Source organism: Acanthopagrus latus, chromosome 9 (assembly GCF_904848185.1).
Source record: "Acanthopagrus latus isolate v.2019 chromosome 9, fAcaLat1.1, whole genome shotgun sequence".
NCBI classification, from domain to species: Eukaryota; Metazoa; Chordata; class Actinopteri; order Spariformes; family Sparidae; genus Acanthopagrus; species Acanthopagrus latus.
The window spans coordinates 4,162,472-4,183,385 of NC_051047.1; the positions used below are offsets into that span (position 1 = coordinate 4,162,472).

At 42.1% G+C, this 20,914-nt stretch overlaps 2 protein-coding genes across 4 annotated transcripts in view; one reads left to right on the plus strand and one right to left on the minus strand.

The window, feature by feature from the left end:
• Window positions 1-240: 240 nt before the first annotated feature.
• Window positions 241-14,588, plus strand: si:ch211-67e16.11. The gene is made up of 8 exons (XM_037110955.1): window positions 241-1,623; window positions 2,744-3,016; window positions 6,239-6,472; window positions 7,445-7,615; window positions 8,764-8,895; window positions 9,387-9,553; window positions 11,635-11,901; window positions 11,999-14,588. The coding sequence occupies exons 1-8, from the start codon at window positions 1,368-1,370 to the stop codon at window positions 12,173-12,175; spliced, it is 1,677 nt and encodes a 558-aa protein (XP_036966850.1). The 5' UTR covers window positions 241-1,367; the 3' UTR covers window positions 12,176-14,588.
• Window positions 14,589-16,196: 1,608 nt separating this feature from the next.
• Window positions 16,197-20,914, minus strand: part of abcb6b (ATP-binding cassette, sub-family B (MDR/TAP), member 6b) — a 45,038-nt gene continuing 40,320 nt past the window's right edge. For 2 of the 3 annotated variants that reach the window (XM_037109800.1, XM_037109803.1), the window contains exons 17-19: window positions 20,194-20,262; window positions 16,776-16,801; window positions 16,197-16,469 (exon numbers count right to left, since the gene is read on the minus strand). In XM_037109800.1, the coding sequence (XP_036965695.1) occupies window positions 16,336-16,469; window positions 16,776-16,801; window positions 20,194-20,262 (229 nt within the window). In that variant the 3' untranslated portion in view covers window positions 16,197-16,335. Of the gene's footprint in view, window positions 16,802-20,193; window positions 20,263-20,914 lie in introns of all 3 variants that reach the window. The other variant, XM_037109802.1, reaches the window with a different exon arrangement.

The following is a 20,914-nucleotide window of genomic DNA, read 5'->3' on the forward strand; positions in this document are numbered from 1 at the left end:
ACTCATCCTTCTCTCCCTCGTGGGCTCTTCTCTACATCTCTTACATCTCACAGACAGAGGAAGAGAGGGAGAGAAAGGAGTGTGTGTGTGTGTGTGTGTGTGTGTGTGTGTGTGTGTGTGCGAGTGAGCGAGTAAGAGAGAAAGAGAGAGAGAGAGAGAGATAAAGAGACGAGGGGAGAGCAAGCAGACTGAAGCTGAGCAGTGGGTGGGTTGAGCAGCAGGAGTGCGTCGGTCCTCAGTGCTGTGGAGGATCCAGTCTCAAGTGTCACTGAGAGCAAAGAGTCTTCAAGACAAACTAGTTGAAGTAGAGACAAGAAACAGGACCCGTCCTCTGGTCTCGTTCATCAGGACAGCATTTTCTCACTCCAGGATGATCTTTCACCTTCCAAACCAACACAGAGCCTGGAGCTGCTCCAGCTAGGTCAAATAAATCATTTCCACAAAAGAGGACTACAGAAGAAGAAGAGGAGGGGGGAGGCAAGTCAGTCCATCAACAAAAGACAAGAACAACCAATCAAGGTTAAATTGGTGCCTTTGGGGACTACTGGATATATTCTGTATATTCTAAAGCCAGAGGAAAGAAGGAGTTGAGAAGAAAAAGTGACGCAAGAAGAGAAAGAAAAGGGTTTCACAACTACAGAGGAGCGTGGAGTCGGTTGCATCCAGTCAGAAGACATAAAAGGAGATACAAAGATGAAAATAACGATTTAGTATCAAGAGAATAAAAACCACAACCACAGTCGTCTGGTTTTGTAATTCCATTCCATGTTCAGAGAAAAGGAGGAATAAAGCAGAAAACAAAGAGCCAGAAGAGGAGGACATTTTTCTGCCACCCCACCACTGATTGAAGATGTTGTAGACCAGAGGAATATCAGCTCGTCAGTTAAAAAAAATCAAGGGAAAGAGAATTTATATTCACTTTTTGGTTTTTAAGGAGTTTAGTAAATTATTCTGAAAAGACGGAAGAAAACAACTTTTTGAAAAAGGAGGAGCAGAAAAAGTTGAAGGACTGACCAAAAAAAGTCAGCGGAAGCTACAGATACGCAGGAGTGAAGAGCCAGAAGTGACAGAATAAATAAAATACAGATGAATTAAAAGAAAAAAAGAGAAAAAGAGGGGAAAGGTGTACTTGATATCAAAAGCAGACACAGGAAAAAAACGGAATAATCAAGGGGGAAAGGATGAACCAAGAGGAAATGCAAGATTAAAGAGCAAACTGAGGAGTAATCCAAACAGTACAAGGAGGATTAAGAACAAGAGTAGAAACACAAAAAAAAGAGAAATCAGGAAAAAGAATCCAGAAAAGGAGGAACTCAGTTTAAAAGGCTAAATCAAGAGTAAAGAAGCCGGGGGACCCAGGTGTGACGATGAGGCTCCTGGTGCTTCTTGCAGCTCCTCTCTCCATCCTCGTCCTCCACATGGCGGCGGCAGCCTCCCCGACAGGCAGCGTGGCCCCTGGACGGTTGGAGCGCTGGGTCCGCTCTGGCCTCCAGTCGCTGCAGTGGGACCAGCTGGACCGGTGCCTCCGCATGTCCTCGCTCTCCGAGGCTGAGTGCAGGCGGCTCGCACACCTGCCAATGTCCGCCGTGGCCGTTTACGTATCGGAGCCACGCACAGCTGCAGGTACGGAGGGCAAAGGTGACATCACCAGGCCTTCACCTCTCGTTGCAGATTAAAGTTCAACTTGTTGAGGTCTGTGGTTTATAATGTCGCATCAGCTGAGAAACAGTGTACAAACGGCTGATGTACACGTCTTCAGTGTGATACCAGTTCAAGATGTGTGTAAATGGTGAAGTGGTCAACCCGATTAATCCTAAATAATTCAAACATAGTGCCTTAAAATATCAGTCAAAATAATACAGTTATAGATTTAAGTGATCATACGTTTTCACGGGTAGAAAGCCAAACATGTCAAAATGAAAAAAAAAAAAAGATAAAATAATAATACTGATATTAATTAATTAGCAAAAAAACTTCAATACAGTGCTTGTTTATGTAGTAAGAATTAAGAATGTGGGTAAAGACCAGCTTCAGGGTCCTGGTGCTGTGCATGCTGGCTCACTGTTACACTTTTGTGGCTAACTGGGACACTTGAATAGAACAGAGCCCTCATTAACGTTATTAATAACACCTACGCTTTTCCTGCTATAAATACTGAGTCAAAATGTCTGGTGTGAAAACGACCTGAGAAAAGAACTTCACCAACTCAGAATATATAGAGAATTATTTGATAATATGAATATTCTTTCTTTCTTTATTGTATTATATGAAGTCATTTCAAATACATAATAGATATTTTATATATTTGTCTTGTAATATGTTCCTTGGCTATTGTATATCCATTTGCTTTTGTATGTTTATTTACTATTGTATGTTTTCTCGTTGCTGTTTTTGCTTTTACATGTCTGTATTCTTGCCGAGGAAATAGAGCCGATTCTCAGCAGACATTTTGACTTGCCAAAGCGGAAAAAGCACAGGTGTAACCAATAATGTTAACAATGGTTCCATTCTGTTAAATGTCCCAGAAAGTCTTCTCAGTGAGTGAGTATGTACATTATCACAGACTGGGAAAAAGCAAACCTAAATGGAATGCAGCCATCATTAAGGTCATAAATTCCACCAGTAATTTTACTGTACAGGTCATGCGGTGGAAAGGGTCTATATGTACCTTGTTATGTAATGCAAGTAAAGCCTTCTGAATTCAGTTGAATGAATTCCTCTTTTTTTGCCAAAATCCCTCCAGGTAACTCGGACAAAGTTCTGGCCATCCTGCCGGACTCCTCAGGTGGGATGGTGAACACCAAACCACGGGGAGGTTACACCGTCAGCCAGGTGCTGAACAGAGGAGAGGGTCCACTCAGACACCAGCAGTCTTTCCCAGGCTCCACGGCCCATGATGCCGTGCTGGTGCTGGACCCGAGCCCTGGGGAGAACTTTGGGCACCCAGTGGTCCTCTTCTATGTAGATGTGAATGTGACAAAGAAGAGGTGCACACATCTGGATGGCATTTACCTGGGTGAGTCAGCAGACACCGACAGTCTTTCTGCATAATGTTGTGGGAGGTTTGTTTGAAATACCCAATACCCCCCGGTGAATCTGGCTGTTAAATGGAAATGTTTGTTAACTAAACCCATTTTTTGGACACATTAACAAACCTTGCTAATAAATGCTATTTGGGAGTGATGCAGCTTTAATCTTGAGCGTGAGCATTAGTTATTGTAGTGGCTGTAATAACCTTGTAGTAGTAATATTATTGGCAGTAGCCGTAATGTTTGTATTGTTATAATAGTGGTAGTAATAGCACATAGAGGACAGCAGCAAATGTACAGAAGTAGTGATCAAAATCACTAAAAGTCTTCTGCAGGGTTCTATTCTTGGTCCTTTACAATTTACACTATTTGTGTACATTAATAATGACAATGATAATGATAATAATAACAATCTATATGGTATTCTTCTTCTTGATTTTATCACTTAAATGTAAACGTTTATGCAGATGGTACAGTTTTATGAAAGCCCAGCTCAGCTCCAACACAGGCTCATCTTCAGTCCGCCTTTGATTGTTCTTTAATTACAACTTCTCAATCACTGAAATGCAGATACGACCAACTACATGGCCACACCTGCCAGTGTCTCTGAATATCCTGCTATTATAACTTGTATTCTCATATCACTCCTGCTGTCACATGAAAACACTTGACAGCAAACTGTCAATCAGGAATATCTGAATCAAAAATGCATTGAAAATCAAAGTGGACTTCCTACATAGAATTAAAGGACCGTCCTCTCTCAACCATAAAACTGTTACATGCTCAGTTTTAATGTTTTCACTTTGGCTGGATCGCGCCAACAAGGATGAACTTTTAAACCTGATTAATTACGAAACCTAGATCAAATTTAACTCTGTTGCACGAAAACTTTTTTTTTAAAATGAACCGACCGGAATAATCAAGTGACTGGAATAAAAGGAAGGGACAGACTCAAAGCGGATGAGCGTTATGATCCGGCTGACTTTTCTTCAAGATACCAGTTCAGAAAGTTACCGAGCTGAACAGCAGACTGGAGCCACTCTCAGACAGGGCAGTCACACAGATGCAGCTGGTTCACTAACAAGAAATTTCCACATGTGCTAGCTTGGCTTGACTCAGTTTGACTCAGCACATCAGATTTATATCTCAGGTGTGTCTGTAATTAAAAGCACTGATTGTCTTGAGTAGAAGACATTTAAAAGCAGCAGCTGGTCCATGGCTCACGGTCAGAGGAGCAGATGTAAACGAAGAAATCTGCACTATCAAAGCTCCATTAATTCAGTGAAACACACCTTTAGGTTTTACTTAAATTATTCACAATAAAAGTCTTGTGTCACGTTGTCATTCAAAAGCTTTTATTTTAAAGCAGGAGGATTTTTACAAGCGTTTATTTAGGACATGACAGCTCATTAAGAAAAACATGAAAGTTAACGTTTTTTCCCTCCTCTACTCAATAAATCCTGACAGCACACAAAGAGATTGATTCATTTAAAATCTGGATTTACTGATTTAAACTTAGATTTACTTCACTCTAATAAGAGCTAATCTTAGATTAAATCAATCATTGATGGTGCAACCCAGCCTCACACTGCACATCATCTCATCAGCTTCCCTTAGACTGTGATCAGCTTCACCACTAACGACGAATGAATCACTGCTCCCTGTATCAAAAGGTTTTATTGACGTCCTCACCAGAAAGAAGAAGAGCTGTCTCATATTGATCATGGGGTGGTTTGGAAACTCTACACAGGGTGTAACTGCCGGCCCCCGGGCCACTTTCACTTCAAGTTATTTCAGATTATGGAAAAAGATCTGCACTAACTATTCAAAATTAATCACAAAAAATGCATTTAAACAATAATAGAACTGACAAGAGAAACTTCAGAAATGTTGCCCTTTCTTGCTGTAGCGTCCCTGTAGCAGTGACCCCAAGCTAATTTGAGTTTGAGAGCCCTGGTCTACTGTGTTTGTGTGAAGTTTTGCCTCTGACTCAAGCAGAAAAGAAAGTATAGGTTAATGTATGTGGTCTCACCCTCTGAAAGCTCTATTTTACAGCCCATTGTCTGATGCAGGACACTTTCCTGCTCAGAGGGATTCATCTAAGATGCATCCTCAGCACTTTTGAGAAATTACCTCTTATAAAGAACAAAACAGTGCGTGATCACTGAGAGGTTCAGTGGACTGATGGCATTTTTGGTGACATTAAAGCCACAGCGAGAGTATTCTGATTGTATTTGTAAAAGGTTTGACAAAAGTCAAACATCAGCATTTCTAAAAAGCTTCACTTTTGGTAAACAACATGTTTACTATGGATAAAAGACCAAAGGGAGTAAAAGAAGTGTTTCTAAAGTGCTTTATTAATGTAGAAATGGTCCAAGGGGACAGGAAGTGAATGAATTCTGGATGGGTCCTCATAAATCCCGTGAAAGAGATGTGTTTGACAGTGCAAAGTTGTTGACCTCCCACTGTGAGAGAGGTCAGGACCAGATGTTGAGGTGAATTTGGCTCTTAGTTACACGAACACACACCTGTCAATTATTCATAGTCAGACACACACACACACACACACTGCGCTGTGCCCCCTACTGGGTACTGTAGATGGTTTTGGGTCAATGTCTTTTAAAGCAAAACTTTTGTGTGACCTCATTTAACCTCAAGAGGAGAGGAAGCAAGATAAAAAAATAAAAAAAAAAGATGGAGGAGGAAAAGAGATGTTTGGCACAAAGAACATGGGGAGAGTATAGAAGCCATAAACCAGAAGCCCAGGGCATGAAGGTGATAAATAATAAGAGGAAAAAGGAAGTGGAGAGAAAATGGTGATCACTTAGATTAGAAATCAATAAAGGGGCAATATTGAGGCTATGGCCACAATTAAAAAAAATATTAAAAAAGCAAGTCTTTCATCAAGAAAGCGAAGAAACAACAGTGTTGATGTCATGTAAAAAATGGTTAGGTATTGTGTTGCAGAGATATCTTCTGAGATTAGCATGCTAACACTGCGCCTGGTGTGGACAGACTCCTGTCAGCTTTTAGGGCCCCTTGCCAGGAGCCTTAACTACATTGACATGCACTCATCTGTAATACACATGTAATCTAAACTGTTGATAATAACATTACATGTTCTCAGATACAGTTATACCCTTTCAGCCCTGAGGGGGAGTCCAGAAAACTGTTGATCTCAAGATGTGTCTCACCGTCTGTGTCTCCAGGTGACGAGTGTTTGACTCTGGCTTTGAAGGGTCGTTGTCAGAACCAGCTGAAGCGTCGGCAAACCGGGCCAGAGAGGCTTATGGGTAATGGTCGGCTGCGCAGCGGGACCATTACCACCAGCAGTGGTAGTCGCCTGGTGGAGCGGGCTGCTGGAGGGCTCTGTGAAGTCCACTTCCTTCCACTGGTGGTTGGAGTCGGAGACAGTAACCGGACGCAGAGACTCAGATGTGTTGGTGGGTCTTAAATTGGGTTCACCTGGTCTAAACAAAACCCAGTCAACATGGAGGAATGTATACATTTTTCTTGAAAGCTGCTTTTCCACTGCTTCCAGATTAAATGCTAAAATACCCACAATCTGGGTCTTGACTGTACACACAATGGCATTTCATCTAATGTAAATCATCAAACTTTGATTACCTGTTACTCTCTGAAAGATGGAACATCCTTGAACATAAAGAAATGAAGTTATAAAAAGCGTAAAACTCCACAGAGTGACACATCTCATTCCCAACAACTGAATAGGTCCATAACCAGGGACGCCCAAAACAATATACATCAGCAGTCCCAGCACTTGTCCACATAGCAGCAACAGGTGTACCAGAAATGTGCTGTCTGCTTGGTTACATTTACTAAAGCATCATGGTTTGGGTTGATTGATTTATACAATAACTGTGGGGATATTTCACTCAGAAGCAGAAATGTCAACCTCTCGATGGTGCTAGGAAAAGTCAAAAGACCCCCAAAGTCATTAGGATTCAGCCTGGTAAAATGAAGGCTGTTAAACTCCACCTGTTTTTTATGGGTTGAGTGGCACTCTATTGCATTTTTCCTGATGCTGTTTTATGCAGAATCATGTTCGTGTTTTGACCACCCTCACTTACAGCCTCTGCCAGAAACTTGGGCCTCGTGGAAAAAAGTGTGAGGCAATGTTATAATGCTGTTGCATTATATGCAAACATAGACAACCCTTGGGATAAAACCACAAATTGGAGTGGATGAAAATGTCCTTTATTGTTGATTGTGACCCATATAAACCCGCTGGCTGCTGAGTATACTGGCATACCAAGTTTGATTATACTTGATGTCAGGAAATGTGTTTGGCACCGAGGCGCTGCTTTATTACAAGCTGTTTTCAAGAGGAGCACCTGTTCATTTTCTTTGATGTGAATATTTTTTAATTTCCGACATGCCCCCTCCTCCAACAGAGCATGCAGAGTTTGCAAGATGCCCTCAGCCATTGCCAATGGGCTCTCCCAGTTTGCCTGTCTCAAGCTGTGAACTAAATAAAAACACCAGACGCTGCCACCAGCAGCCCTTGGCCACTCACCTCTCCTGCCGACTCTACCAGACCTGTGACCACGCTGTGCTCATCTCAGGTAGGACAGTTTGTCTGTGATTATCCATATTTGCTTTGCTCTCACCAAATATCTGAGGTTGAGTCACTTTATGTTACATCACAGAAAAAAACAAAACCACACCAAATCAAATTACTGTATAAGGTTTTTGTATCCTTTGGGCTCTTTGCAGACATCTCAGTTTACTGATGTGACTGATGCTCTGTAGATGGTACTCCTGATGTTCTGGTGGTTTTAATAAGCCGCTGCAGAGCCTTCCTGTCCTGGGCCGTGACGAACCATGCCAGTTTGTGATGTTTCCAATCAGTATGTTTTCTATTGTTCCCCTGTAAAACCTGACAAGAATCTGGCTCTGGGATTTAGCCTTCCTAAGTTTCCATACACAGTAGAGCCTTTTCTGTGAATGGAGATATGTGATGACTGTGATTAGCCCTCTGTGATGTTGATTCCCAGGAAGGTATAACCTGTTCACCTGTTCCACCTCAGCTCCACTGATGTAGACAGCAGTGTGTCTTTGCCTCCTTTTTTCTAAAATCAGCAACCAGCTCCTTAGTTTTGTTGCCACTGAGCAGTAAATAGTTCTCTGTGCAACACTCTGCGAGACTGTTGATTTCCTCTCAGCATTAATATGGCAGATGATGGTAATGTTGTCCACATACTTCACACAGGATTTCTCCTGATGTCTGGGAGTGCAGTCATGCTGTACAGTGTGAACAGAAGGGAGCTTAGCATACAGCTCTGGGGGGCTCCAGTGTTGAACACTATCTTACTCTATGGGGTCTGCTTGTGAGGAAGTCCTGTATGTCATTGCAGAGTTGTGTACTTATGTCAAAAGTGTTACATTTTCATCTTAATGGAACCAAATACATTTTGATTTTAATAAGGCAGGACATTAGATCATGGACTGTGACACAGTTTCGTACAATCTTCTAGCATCACCACCATTTTTTTTTTCACATTGCTATCATCAAATATCACTGAACATTACAAATCAGCACTTGAAAGCTAGATGTGCCTAGCTAATGTTAGCTCAGCAGGCCATGGTCACAGTAGCTGGAGGTTAGAACTGGAAAGACAGGGAGCCTCTGTTTCTCATGCAGCTGTCGCTGCTGTGTCTCTGCGGAGTGTTCATAGTGCTGTCCATGGTGCCCTCTGCATGTACACTGCAGGTGGCTGGCAGCAGCAGATGACGTTCCAGCGCCATGTCCAGAATCTTCAGAAGTTCTACAGAATGTTGCAGAACAATGGCTTCCATAAAGATCACATCAAGACGTTCTTCGCCAGCAGTGGACAGTTGCCTGGTGAGACGGTGTTTGCTTTTTGAAAACCCAATAATTGTCTGAGCTCTGCTTAACTCTGTTGGTTACTACACTGTTACTTTGGCACTATTTTTTTTGTAAAATTTAAACAGTTAACAAGGCCTTCACTTTTGAAACCTGACCATGAAAGCTGCTTCATTTTTCATAACACTTCTAAATATCTGACAGTGTAGCCTGAATCACTAGACCCCAGGTCATGGCTTGGCCAATGAACTGACCTAATAATTTTTACCCTGTGGCTGTGATTATGGACTTAATCCAGTCTAAACCCAGCAAAGATGCTGCACTAAGTAAATACATATAATACTGTACGCATCTCATTTATTTATTTTTTTTTTTTTGCAGTAGACAAATGGAAGCTAGTTGTGAGTGGGTTTCCTCTGTTTGGATGAAGAGTAAAAAAATCAAAACTCCACCACAAATCAAACTGAACGTGTCTATTAGATATCTAACTCCTGTTTCCTCCCCGACAGAGGATATAGAGGGGGTGTACTCCGCAACAGAGAAAGCTGTGATTCGGAACCACGTGTCGTACGTCTGCAGGAAGCAGCACTGCGCCGACACGCTGGTTCTTTACCTGAACTCACCAACACGCAATGACGGCACAATGCTGCTGTGGGATGCCAACCTAAACGGCATTGTAAGACACACACACACACACACACACACACACACACACACACACACACACATAATGTACTTGCATTAAATCAGTCACATGAAAACACATTTCATCCAGTGCTTAGAATGAATGGCTTTGAGTAAAATTGTATGACTAAGTGAATAATTATAGAGATTTGATGGAGAGACCATGTGTGTGTAGGAAGAAATTAGTGCTTTTTAAAATCAAGTACAGCTTCAGCTAGTGTATTCTCCACTTGGTGCCATTACATCATCGCAGAAGAAACCTCAAACAAAAACAAACATGATGGGTTTTCTGCTTGTCTGATGTATTACTTGAGTAATGTTAGTCTTCAGAAGCATGATTGATTTCACATTTCACATTTAGGACCATTTCCACTTGAGTCAAGGGTGTTACCTATTGTGCAATACTTAAATTTGGATTTTCCTGCATTTGTGAAAACTAAAAATGCACAGAAAAACTGATGATTGTAAATGCAGGTGATTAAACATACAGTTTGTAGATTTATATTTTTAGTCTATACCCTTTATACGTTAAAGTGAAACAGCAGACTTCTTTAAAGCAGTTCACCAACACAGAAAGGAAAAGGATTCATCAGACACACATGGGAGCCGTTAGGTAAGATGATAAGATGATTCCTCTGACCACATACATACTGTACACTCACAAGGACAACCCAGACAACAGTATGTCTGTCTGTTGTCACATTTAGGTTTTTAGATTGAGGATATGAGCTCATATGGTTGAAGGGAATTATTACAGAGAAATGTTAAAACCATTCAGTTGGACAGATATTGTCAAAAAGGCTGTACACACATCCTGGTGAACAGGATTCAGAATTGTATTTCTTTTTCCTTTAATTGATATTTTATATCGGAGAGCACACAACATCTGGTGATACAATACACTTTTCTGTGAAACTCACTCGTGCAGATGCAGGGTGAACATCTAAAACTATTAGTTTAGAGTATGCATGGTGAATGTGTATGCTGCTGCCAACACGTAACCCATCCTGCTCAGGCTATCATGTACGGTAAGCTGAACAAGTGGTATGCCCCTCATTAATCCATCTTGGAAGTGTTAACAGATTATTCTTAATTGTCACCACCGACGTTTACCACCTCTACCCACCCTTTTGGCTAATACCAGGTGCAGAAACCAAAATGGATGAACTAGGACTCATTCAGGCTCACTCAGCAATGGGAAATGAGAGAATGATTTGCATTCGTCTTCACAGAGACCAGGCTACATCCCAGCATGCCAGATCAAGCTATTGATAGGGATTGATAGGAAGCATACAACGCCGCCAGAGCAGTAAACACCAGGAGAGATTGTGGAGGGACCTCAACACCAACAGCACTAAAGATATGTGGCAGGCGATTCAAAATGCCCATCAGCCTCCTCCTCTTCACAATGTACTCACATGACTCATCAGGAGAACTCAATTGTGAAGTATGAGGTCAACATCGGCATCATCTGCTGTATTATAGATAACAATGTGAGTTCATACGGGGAGGAAATCAACAATCTTGCAGAGTGTTGCACAGAGAATAATCTGCTCAATTCCAACAAAACCAAGGACTCAATGTTTACAGGCGAGCATAGAAAAGCACCCTGACTGGAGACATCACAAACTCACATGGTTCATCATGGCCTGAGAAAGGAAGGCTCTACAGTGGGTGATTCAAACCATGAGTACATCAGTGGTACCATCTACAGAGCAGAGTAACAACAGTGAAGTGAGATGTCTGCACAGAGCCCAAAGATACTAAAAGACAACACCTACCCAGACACACTCTGTTCAACCTGCTGCCATCTGACAACAGATACAGAAGTGTCCACTGCCATAACACCAGACTACAGAGCAGCTCCAGTGTATGCAACAGACATCAGAGACAAAGCCCTCAGTGTCTCACTTTTGTCTGATCTCACCCCTCTCTGCATACCCTCACCACCCTTCTGAAACTCATCACAGTTTACTGAGCATCAATTGCAAAGCATGCCTCCTTCAAGAAATTCAAGATTATAACTTGTCTGCTTAACATTTTGTCTCCTTCTCCTCCTTCTCCTCCATCCAGGCTGATCTCAAGGAGCGCTACTCAGTCAATGAGCTTCTTGCCGACCTGGCTGGCTGCAAGGCAACTCGGGTTTTGCTGTTTGTGGATCAGAGCTACAGTGGCGTTCTGTCTAAGAGGCTGCGAGGGTCACAGAAACACCTGAATGTGGTTCTGATCCAGAGCCAGACACGGCAGACCTACAACCACCAGAGGCTGAGCCCGGGCTGGGAGGACAGCAGCTGGTCCTACATCAGCTCTGCGACCTGCCTGCTGGACCACTTGGGAAAGGTAATTTACCGTAATAATGTTTTTTTTTCTTAATTTTTTCTCTTTTTGTTTTATTTGGTGAGCTTTTAATCTTCTCTACCACCAATTATGTTATAAGGGCACTGGGATGTCTCGCCTCCTGGAGCCATGGGCCGGTCTTTTAAATGTGACGCTGGCGGGTGCACCCTGCAATGCCACTCCACCTCTGACGGATGGCGAGATGCGGCGAGAGTACCAGGGCTGCCAGAACCTACCGACCGCACTCTGGCACCAGAAACCCAGGAGGACCAACTGAGAGAGAGAGACACTGAGACTGACTGGGTGGGAGAGAGAGAGAGAGCGAGAGAGAGAGAGAGCAAGAGCGAGAGAGAGAGAGAGAGCAAGAGAGAGAGAGAGAACGACTGAGTGGGAAAACAAATTAATTATGGACACACACAAGCATTTCTATCACACACATGCATATATGCGGGTGCGTGTTAACCTAGGACTTTAGCGTCAGTGTGCCGGTGGACACTGTTGTGTGTGCATGTGTTTTCTGTCCTAACTCAGATAGTAACCATGGCGATGACAGCTCATCCCAATGGGAGTGTCCTGAATGCCATTTGAACATTGTGTGTGCTTATGTTTGTGAGTTCAGCAAGAGGACAACCACTCTTGGAGACCATTGCTAGCTTGTGCTTGGGCCAGTGTGTGTGTGTGTGTGTGTGTGTGTGTGTGTGTGTGTGTGTGTGTGTGTGTGTGCGTGTGTGTGTGTGTGTGTGTGTGTGTGTGTACAAGGCATCTCCTGGGCACTGAAACATTTCAGAGCCAATCATGTATCTCTATTTTTATCTTTACGACAGTTATTTTTTCTTTCTTCTGTTCTGTTCTTTCTGTCTTGTCTTCTTTTCATTCTGTCCTTTGTTTCACCTTTTCTCAGCTACTCTCCTCCCACCTGTCCTTTCTTGACCTCCTTGTTTTTACTTTATTTCCCTCTTCCATCTGTTTCTCTTTCTAAATTAAACCTTAAATTTCTTCATGTGTTCCTTTTTTTTTTTTTTTGCTGGCATTCCACACTTCATTTCCTTATCCACCATATTAGCTTGAAAAAGTCACAAAACATCAGACCTGAAAACTGAAGGTGAGTTTTGTGCATTTAGTCAATCCTTTGTACGGCGATAGCACCACATAGTTTCAGCTGGGAGATTTAAACGTTGCCAGTTCACTGCTCCTTTAATCTAATCTAATAAATTAACAAAATGATGTGAAGTACATTTTAATGTCACGAAAGGAGACAATTTTACACCAATAGTCTTTTACCAAACTTAAAAATAGAACCGACAACTTCTGAATTATGATTTCTATCTTTTGCTGAACAAAGACAAACTTAATTGCCTCATTAACTCGTCGTCCTAAAAGACACTGTTCAAACTTGACATAGATTAAATAAAAATTGACAAAACACTCTTGGTTTGTCTTTCCACAGACACCTCGTGTTTGGCCGAAATAAATCTGCAATTTCTAGCTTAAGATGTAGTAAAATGAATGCCTAGTGCTAATGCCAGACTCTCTCTTGCCCCTCTGCTGCTTTCATCCCTGGTCTGTTCATGCATGTTGCTGAGCCTGGTTGAGCTTGGCCACTAGCTCCATGGCTAGCTGAGCTAATAAGCTAATGGTAGCTTGCTATAGTCTAGTATAGTCAGCAAAGAGCAGCAGTTGGTGGTTACTCTGTTGAAAAATGTTGCCTCCTACAAAAGTTGGAGTTCCCATATTTAACATGTTGCCCATTTAAAGAACCCAGTAGGAGATAGGACGTGAAGCCTGGTCTTCTCGTCTCATTGTTGACAGAGTGAACAAATAACCAAAAGCAAATGAAGATTTTAATTTGCAGTGGGGCAGACAACCCGATGAGACACCTGATAGATTTAACTTGGTTCTCTAAACCCCTTTTTGGTCGTGAACACACACATTGAAGCAGAGTGGTGTCCGAAGTCCAGCAATTTTATTTTTAAGATTTTCGAGATGGAGGACCTTTTATGCTTTTTAACCTGACGAAGAGGGAAAGTGAGAGGCACTGAGACAGAGAGACAAAAACTGATCATGATTAAGATATGAAGCACTGAGACTGCCCTCACAGCCACACAGACTGGCTATGGCATTTTTGATAAGGGCACTACTTGCTAGTGTGTTTGTTTGTGTGTGTGTGTGTGTGTGTGTGTGTGTGTGTGTGTGTGTGTGTGTGTGTGTGTGTGTGTGTGTGTGTGTTCTCGCGCTCAATCACATAGACAGAGGCATCACATGAAACATGCACACGTTCTAAGATTAACCCATTCCCACAATAATGACGTACATGCTGTCCTCTACTGTCGGTGATACTCTGTGATGTCTGTCTGTACATTACCACCTGTCCTTTCTTCCTGCCAGTAACCATATATACCACATCCAAGTGTACATCTCATTCTCTCCCAGCTGTTTTGTACTCATGTCTGTTGGTGTACTGATTTGTTTTATATTAGAGGTTTAAGAGAAATGGAAGTTGAACGGAAGACCCACTTTCCAAATGTGGTGGATGTTTTGAACCTGAACTGTGGTGTCCAGCCAGTTGACATGTGCATATTCACAGTTTGTGTAATCATCTGTACAGAGTGTGAGATGTAATTTAGCAGAAATGTTTCTAGGTGCATGCAGCAAATCACAAATTCTAGTCAATAAAGTACTTTTAGAAATCAGTGGAGTGCATGAGATTATTTTCTTTCTACGCTGAAGCACTGACTCGATGATGATAGATGCCTAGCCTGGTACTGCCACACTTGTTTGCAGATCCTGTCTGGATACTCAGTAAATTTTCCATTCCAGTGGTGTTATCAACGCGTGCAGACCAAAATGTCTTCGGACCAGTTGGATTGGCCTATAACCATGTGGTGTAGCGCTGAGTGACACGTGCAAGTTGGCTTGGTCTTAAAACCACCTCGTATTTCAGCTTAACACAAATCTGTTTCTGAGAACATCTGAGACGGACTGGATGTAGTTGGATAGACCTACAGCCAGTTACAATGATGGAAACGTGCGGCATGTGACTGTTAAAACCTGGACCGGCAAGGCTCCTGTCAGTCACCATATCAATATCTACAATATATCTCATGATAGATAAATATTTGTGATTGGCCAGTCACAAACCAGGAAGAAGGAGGAATCTCTCTGAGTGGGAGGGTGGCCAGACACATCTGTCTTAGCAAATGAAACATGAGCTTGAAGATTCATCACATTTGCAGTTCACATCCTTGTTTGGCTTTCCACTGGCTCCAACAATTGCACAATAACTTTTGAATTGTAGCTGTAGCAACCTGTATGATAGCACATCCTATCAACTAACATCAAGACCTCTTACAAAACAGATGGGCTTACATTTTTATTTTTAACAAGGCCAAGTAGAGTTCACCGATGGCTCTCAAATAACCACCAGAACCGCTGGGTTCAGCCCTGTCAAGCACCAACTGAGAAATACCAAATTCTGCCTACCACAAAGGATAATCAAGACAGACCAGAATAGCACTAACATAGCTGCCAACATGTTTGCTATGAACATGCCACTCTGAGAGGCTGCAGAGATATTGGCAAATGGCCACAGATTGGACTCAAACCCCGGTGATATCAGATAACAGGGAAAGCTACCAATTCCAGTGCTCCAGTTTATATAACCAAACAGGCTAAAACAGGCTAAGCAATGAAACATGCTTCATGATATTCTATATTAACAATATGAGTAAGAATCTTACCATATATCTATGAATGTCAGAATACTTCAGTATTTGGTTTGTCACCCATTTTGCTTTAATGTCAGCATGCACTCGAGCTGCATGGACTAAAACCTGCTGATGTTATCCCATCATGATTCTGGGATAACATGAGCTATCACAACGCATCTTGTGATGTCACAAAATGATTCTGGTTCTCATTCTTCAAGTTCCCCCATAAATGTGCAGCGGGGTTGAGGTCAGAAGACCGAAGGAAAGAAAGAGGCAAGGAGAGCTGCCTCGAAAAAAAGAGTCGTGCAAGTGTGGGAGGGATGGGACCGGAAAACGCTTACAGCAGCTTTATACAGCAGCTTTAATCTCAGCTGTAATGTGACACTTTGTATTTATTGTCCTGTATATTCTCAATTAAGGACTGTAACCTCTGTCTTTTATATACGAAACATCAAACATTGGCAAACATTAGCCAGCATGTTTAGTGAACAATGTCTGAACAGTGGCTTGTGATACAATAGTTCCTGATTCAGTGGCCTTAGAAGTGGAATGTCATTTTACAAAAAAAAGACACAGTTGTTGTTTCAGAGGCTTTTATTGCTAACAAGACAGTTCCAGCTAAAACACACTCTCCATCTGTCTTCCTCCAAGAGGCCCTCAGGCTGCTCATATAGCTTTACTCCAAACAGCAACCTTTGACATCTGCATTTTCAGCCTATCCAGGATGTTTTTACCAAAACATTCCCAGTAACATAATCGCCTCAGCTCCTGAAGACTGGCACATCTGACCGCTGGATGTTGTTCTGCTGCAGAGGAAGCTCACGCCTCGACATTTACCATATTTTTCCCATTGCTGCGTGAAAACTGAAATACAAAATCGATGGTAATTCTTGGGAGACAGTTGGCTGTGAAAGTAATGCTTCATTAACAAAACTGAAGAAAAGTGATGTCATTGTCGTGAACCCTTTCTACTGTTCCTATTTGAGTTGTAACCTCAGTTCACAGTTGGGGATGTTGCTCCAGACTTTAGCGACAGGCGCAGAGACACAAGGTTAGTTAGGTTAATGTCAGTACGTCACTGTCAGGTGTCTTGAGTCTGACTGTTCATCTGTGTGTCTGTCTGTGTGTCGAGACTTTTCTGCTGTTTCATCCACATGGCTGCGTACACACCTCCCTGGACCAGCAGCTCCTCGTGTCTGACAGGAACAGAAAGGGGAAAATTGGGTGAGACAAAAAGAAAACTGCGGGCATTACCAAAACCACGTGATTGAAAAGGGGCCAGTAATTCTTCTCTGCCTGTATGATACACACTGATGTAATTGTTTGTTTCCTCTGTATGTGCATATACACAGAATGTCCTGCTACTGTTTCAGAGATGTTCTGTCTTCCCAAGATAGCGAAATGGAGCCAGGCTGTGTTTACATGGCAGCTCCTTCAAGTTCTTTTTTTGTTTAAAATTTTTAATTTTCAAAACAAATAGCATCGGACAGCAGAGAACCCAATTTGTATATCCAAAATGTCATGACGTTACCTCCCAGCTCTTGAGAGCAATTACAAAACAAACAAAAGAGAAGAAAATGTAAGAGGACAACCCGGTCATCTAAAAATAAACTTCATGTAAAACAAATTTCCATCTGCAAATACAGTTTGTAGGAAATGGAATGGCGTCAGGGCTACATGTTCGTTTTTGTTCTGAGCGAATCTGTGAAATGTTTATTGTCACTTCATATTTTCCTCTGTTAAATCCACTGTGCTGAGGGATGAAACGATTAGGCAAAAGCACACTCGCGTTTTGAGAAAAGGATGGAAATTCAAGTGAAAGAAGAGCAGGCAGGGGAGAAGGTGGGTCACTCGTAATGTCTTGTGACACCGGAGCTGCTTTAAAAACAAAGTTGAGCTGTCCTCCTGCAGACTTCAACCAACTTTACTATGAATTAATAAAACCACAAGTCTGTTACTGTCTGGACTGCCAGACAGAGATGGAGAGAGAGAGAGAAGAACAGCGAGGGTCAGAAATAGAGGATACAGAGAAAATGAGCGAGATACTGAGAAAAAGAGTGGGAGCAGGTAGAGGCAGAGGAAACAAAGACAAGCACAGAGAGATAACAGAGGAGGATGGGGGTGAAGAGAAACATGGGCAGAGAGAGTGAAAGAGAGGGTCAAAAGATGAATCTGAGGAAAGAAGATGAAGAAAATATAACAATTACAGGCTTGTCTTATAAATCTTAAAGGTCCAGTGTGCAGGATTTAGAGTGATCTGCTGACAGAAATGAATGTAATATCCATAATTGTGTTTTCATCAGTGTATAATCACCTGATATTAATAATCAGTCTCTTGTTTTATGTTTCTACAGTAGCCAAAAACAAATAAAAAATTCTGGCTGTGAATGCAGACGAGGGGTGTTCGTCTGGTTACAATTCACAACCTCAGAATCAGGATGAACATATGATTCAAAACTGGTGCAGCAGAGATCATGTCTTCTTTTCCAAAGTTGGTGACTACATCATGACAATGCAGTGCAAAAGTGGTGTAATCTCCCTTTAACTTCGCCAATTTTCAACCTCAATATCTATCTATTGGAATTCAGTTCATGTGGAGGACCAGAGAACCAGTAACATCACTGGTACTACTTCAGTTTGGATTTCTACTCTCCACCTCAGGGTTATCCAGTGGGCACGATAAATTGAAATAGTAAAAATAATAATTAAAATAAAAAAATAACTTCTTTTGTCTCGTTTGTATGTCGTCCATCGCTATGTTTTGGCCAACAATCTCGTAGCTAGGGGCTACACAGCAATGATGGAAGTTTTTTTTCAGCACGTTTGGGGTGACACACCAAAGAGGAGGGGATGTCAATGCGTATGAGGATTTAGTTCTGGGAACGGTAGGCTAGTCCTGGAAATAAATTTTCCTATTTCCTGAAAATATCATCATAAAAAGGGAAAAAACAATGAGACGTTTTTTTTGTGTGTATTATTTAGATCGTTGAAATATAGAATAAATATTGTAAAATATGCAGGTGGACAGTGTCCCTTCTCAAAACATGCGCAACAGCTGTTAGTGTGGGCGCCTGTCAAAAACCCTCCTTATAGCTCATTGTAATTAAACACAACTTGATTCAGAGGCGCATCGAGAGCGCACAGAGCCGAGCAGCGTCTCTGAGAGCGCACAGGGCTGCAGCCCCAACAGGTGACAATGAGTCCAGCCTGCTGGATATTCGTCATACTCGCAGGTGTATAGTGACGTTTGTGAGCTACATGTTGAGTCCAGCTCTTTTGATCAATCAGCAAACGTTATTAGTTCATCAGTCCACTCAGTCGTCTTCCATATTATTGTTTCTGTTGTATTCACTGACACTTTCACAACATGTCCTAACAGTTTTTAATCTGAACAATGATATGTGCAAGCAGGAAAACTGATAACCCAACTGTCTCTTTCAAGACACCACGCACTGGGGATTTTAATGCCTCCATTAACTACATTTACCATTAACACTGATTAGGATATCCACATAAAACATGGCCAATTTCTATTTCCTTCCTTCAGTCACTTCCTCTTTCACCTTTTTTCAAAGAACACGGCCAGTCAGATAACCAACAAGAGATAGAGAAAAATGTGTAGGGAAAGTTAAAAAATGTTGATAACAGTGCAGGAGGAGACAGCTTTAACCATCTGAGACTCGGCACCTGGGCCGTGTCTGTCCCACTGCTTAACACATGTGGACAGACAGGGACTGCTGGACAGCAGGGAAGAAGGGATTTTTAGCATGGATGAGTTAGTTAGTTAGTTTGTTGGTGTCGTATCCTCATGTAAACAGTGATCAGAATTAGCCGGACACAGTCCTCGTAAAGAATGTTAAGCAGGCGGACAGCCTGAGGACGGGATGAGGCCTCTTCCTCTCTGTGCATCATGATACACTCACACTCTTTGTGGCAGAGATAGTGTGTATTCTGACACCGGAGGTTAAATGGGCCGACTGGTGTTTACATCACAGTGTAGATCAAAAGACAAATGGTTTTTGGTTGGTGGCTCTCTCACATGCCTGCAGGGACGACTGAAGTCCATGCATGTGTTTACCCTCTACTGCCGCCCTTGTGTTATTGTTGATGTGCACATGAAATTCAGTTGCAGGACCAACATTCAGCAGAATTTACTTTAGAAAGTGACTTCCTGTGTCTCTTGTTTGCCACTGCCTGTGTATGTCCAAATGTGACCTCAGTGTGGGACAAAGGAAGTCTTCATATCAGATCCTATATCAAGGGACTGTACGCATCGGCAGGCAAGTGGCAGCTCACCGGTGTGTGTGTGTGTGTGTGCGCCTCTGGGGCTGATAGCAGAAGGTTTAAGGGTCACACACAAAAACACACTCTGAGTTTTTGATCCAAAGATAACAAATTTGAAAGCACTTAAGACACACAATCACTCAGTTGTCACACAAGCACACATGTGGTACTCACACACACGCATGCTTGCATGCACGTACGTGCGCACACACACACACACTCACCGGATGGCATCAAAATATCCTTATAGTACACTTGCCACTCAAATAATACTTGACTTTTATTGCTGAATGGATAGGCTTACCTCCCTCTCTCTGCTATCTGTCCATTGTGAAGCACCAGGATCTGGTCTGCTGCAACAATGGTGGACAGCCTGCAACATCATACAAACATTACTCATCTTTGTTATCCTCATATTAGTGTGTGCATTTAATAAAAAAAAAAAAACATCATAATGACAATAGGCTATTAGGACATAGAATACCAGTAAAATTCTTTCAGTTGTCACCAAATATAATCTAAATATAGGCTTTATCAAATTGTAGCCCCTTCAGACTGCATGTTCACCAGTGTCAGGGAGTTGACCTTTTATTCTAGTTACAAAGAAAATTCACCAGAGCATATATCATCGCCATCCATCATTACTAAAGGTTCCTGTGAACTGCCAACCTGAACACTGCCATGAGCTACAGTGTATCTGTGATAATTTGTTCTCAATCTGGGGGTCAGGACCCCCTAGGGGGGTCTCAGATTCATTTTCAGGGTTTGCCAGATAGTTGTGGAGAAAAACTCTAACGGTTGAGTCTGACAAGTTGATATAGTGATATCATACCCAGCACATTACCCAGGCTTCAACATCTCAGCAACGACTTCCCAAAAGCACCCAATACTATGTCTTTTCAACAAAACTTATAGCTGTTGGACCGATGTCTGCAATCTGGGCTGGTCCTCGTCTTCATCTGCTCCCATTTGAGGATGTCAAGACCCAGTGGATTAACTTTCATTTCAATTGAAATAGGACAGTG

What these genes read in the sequence shown, in the direction of transcription:
- si:ch211-67e16.11 (XM_037110955.1), top strand. Translation starts at nt 1,368, where the DNA reads ATGAGGCTCCTGGTGCTTCTTGCAGCTCCTCTCTCCATCCTCGTCCTC. An exon ending in CAGCAGTGGACAGTTGCCTG is followed by an intron (nt 8,896 to 9,386) that starts GTGAGACGGTGT and finishes CCTCCCCGACAG; the next exon opens with AGGATATAGAGGGGGTGTAC. An exon ending in TGCTGGACCACTTGGGAAAG is followed by an intron (nt 11,902 to 11,998) that starts GTAATTTACCGT and finishes TTATGTTATAAG; the next exon opens with GGCACTGGGATGTCTCGCCT.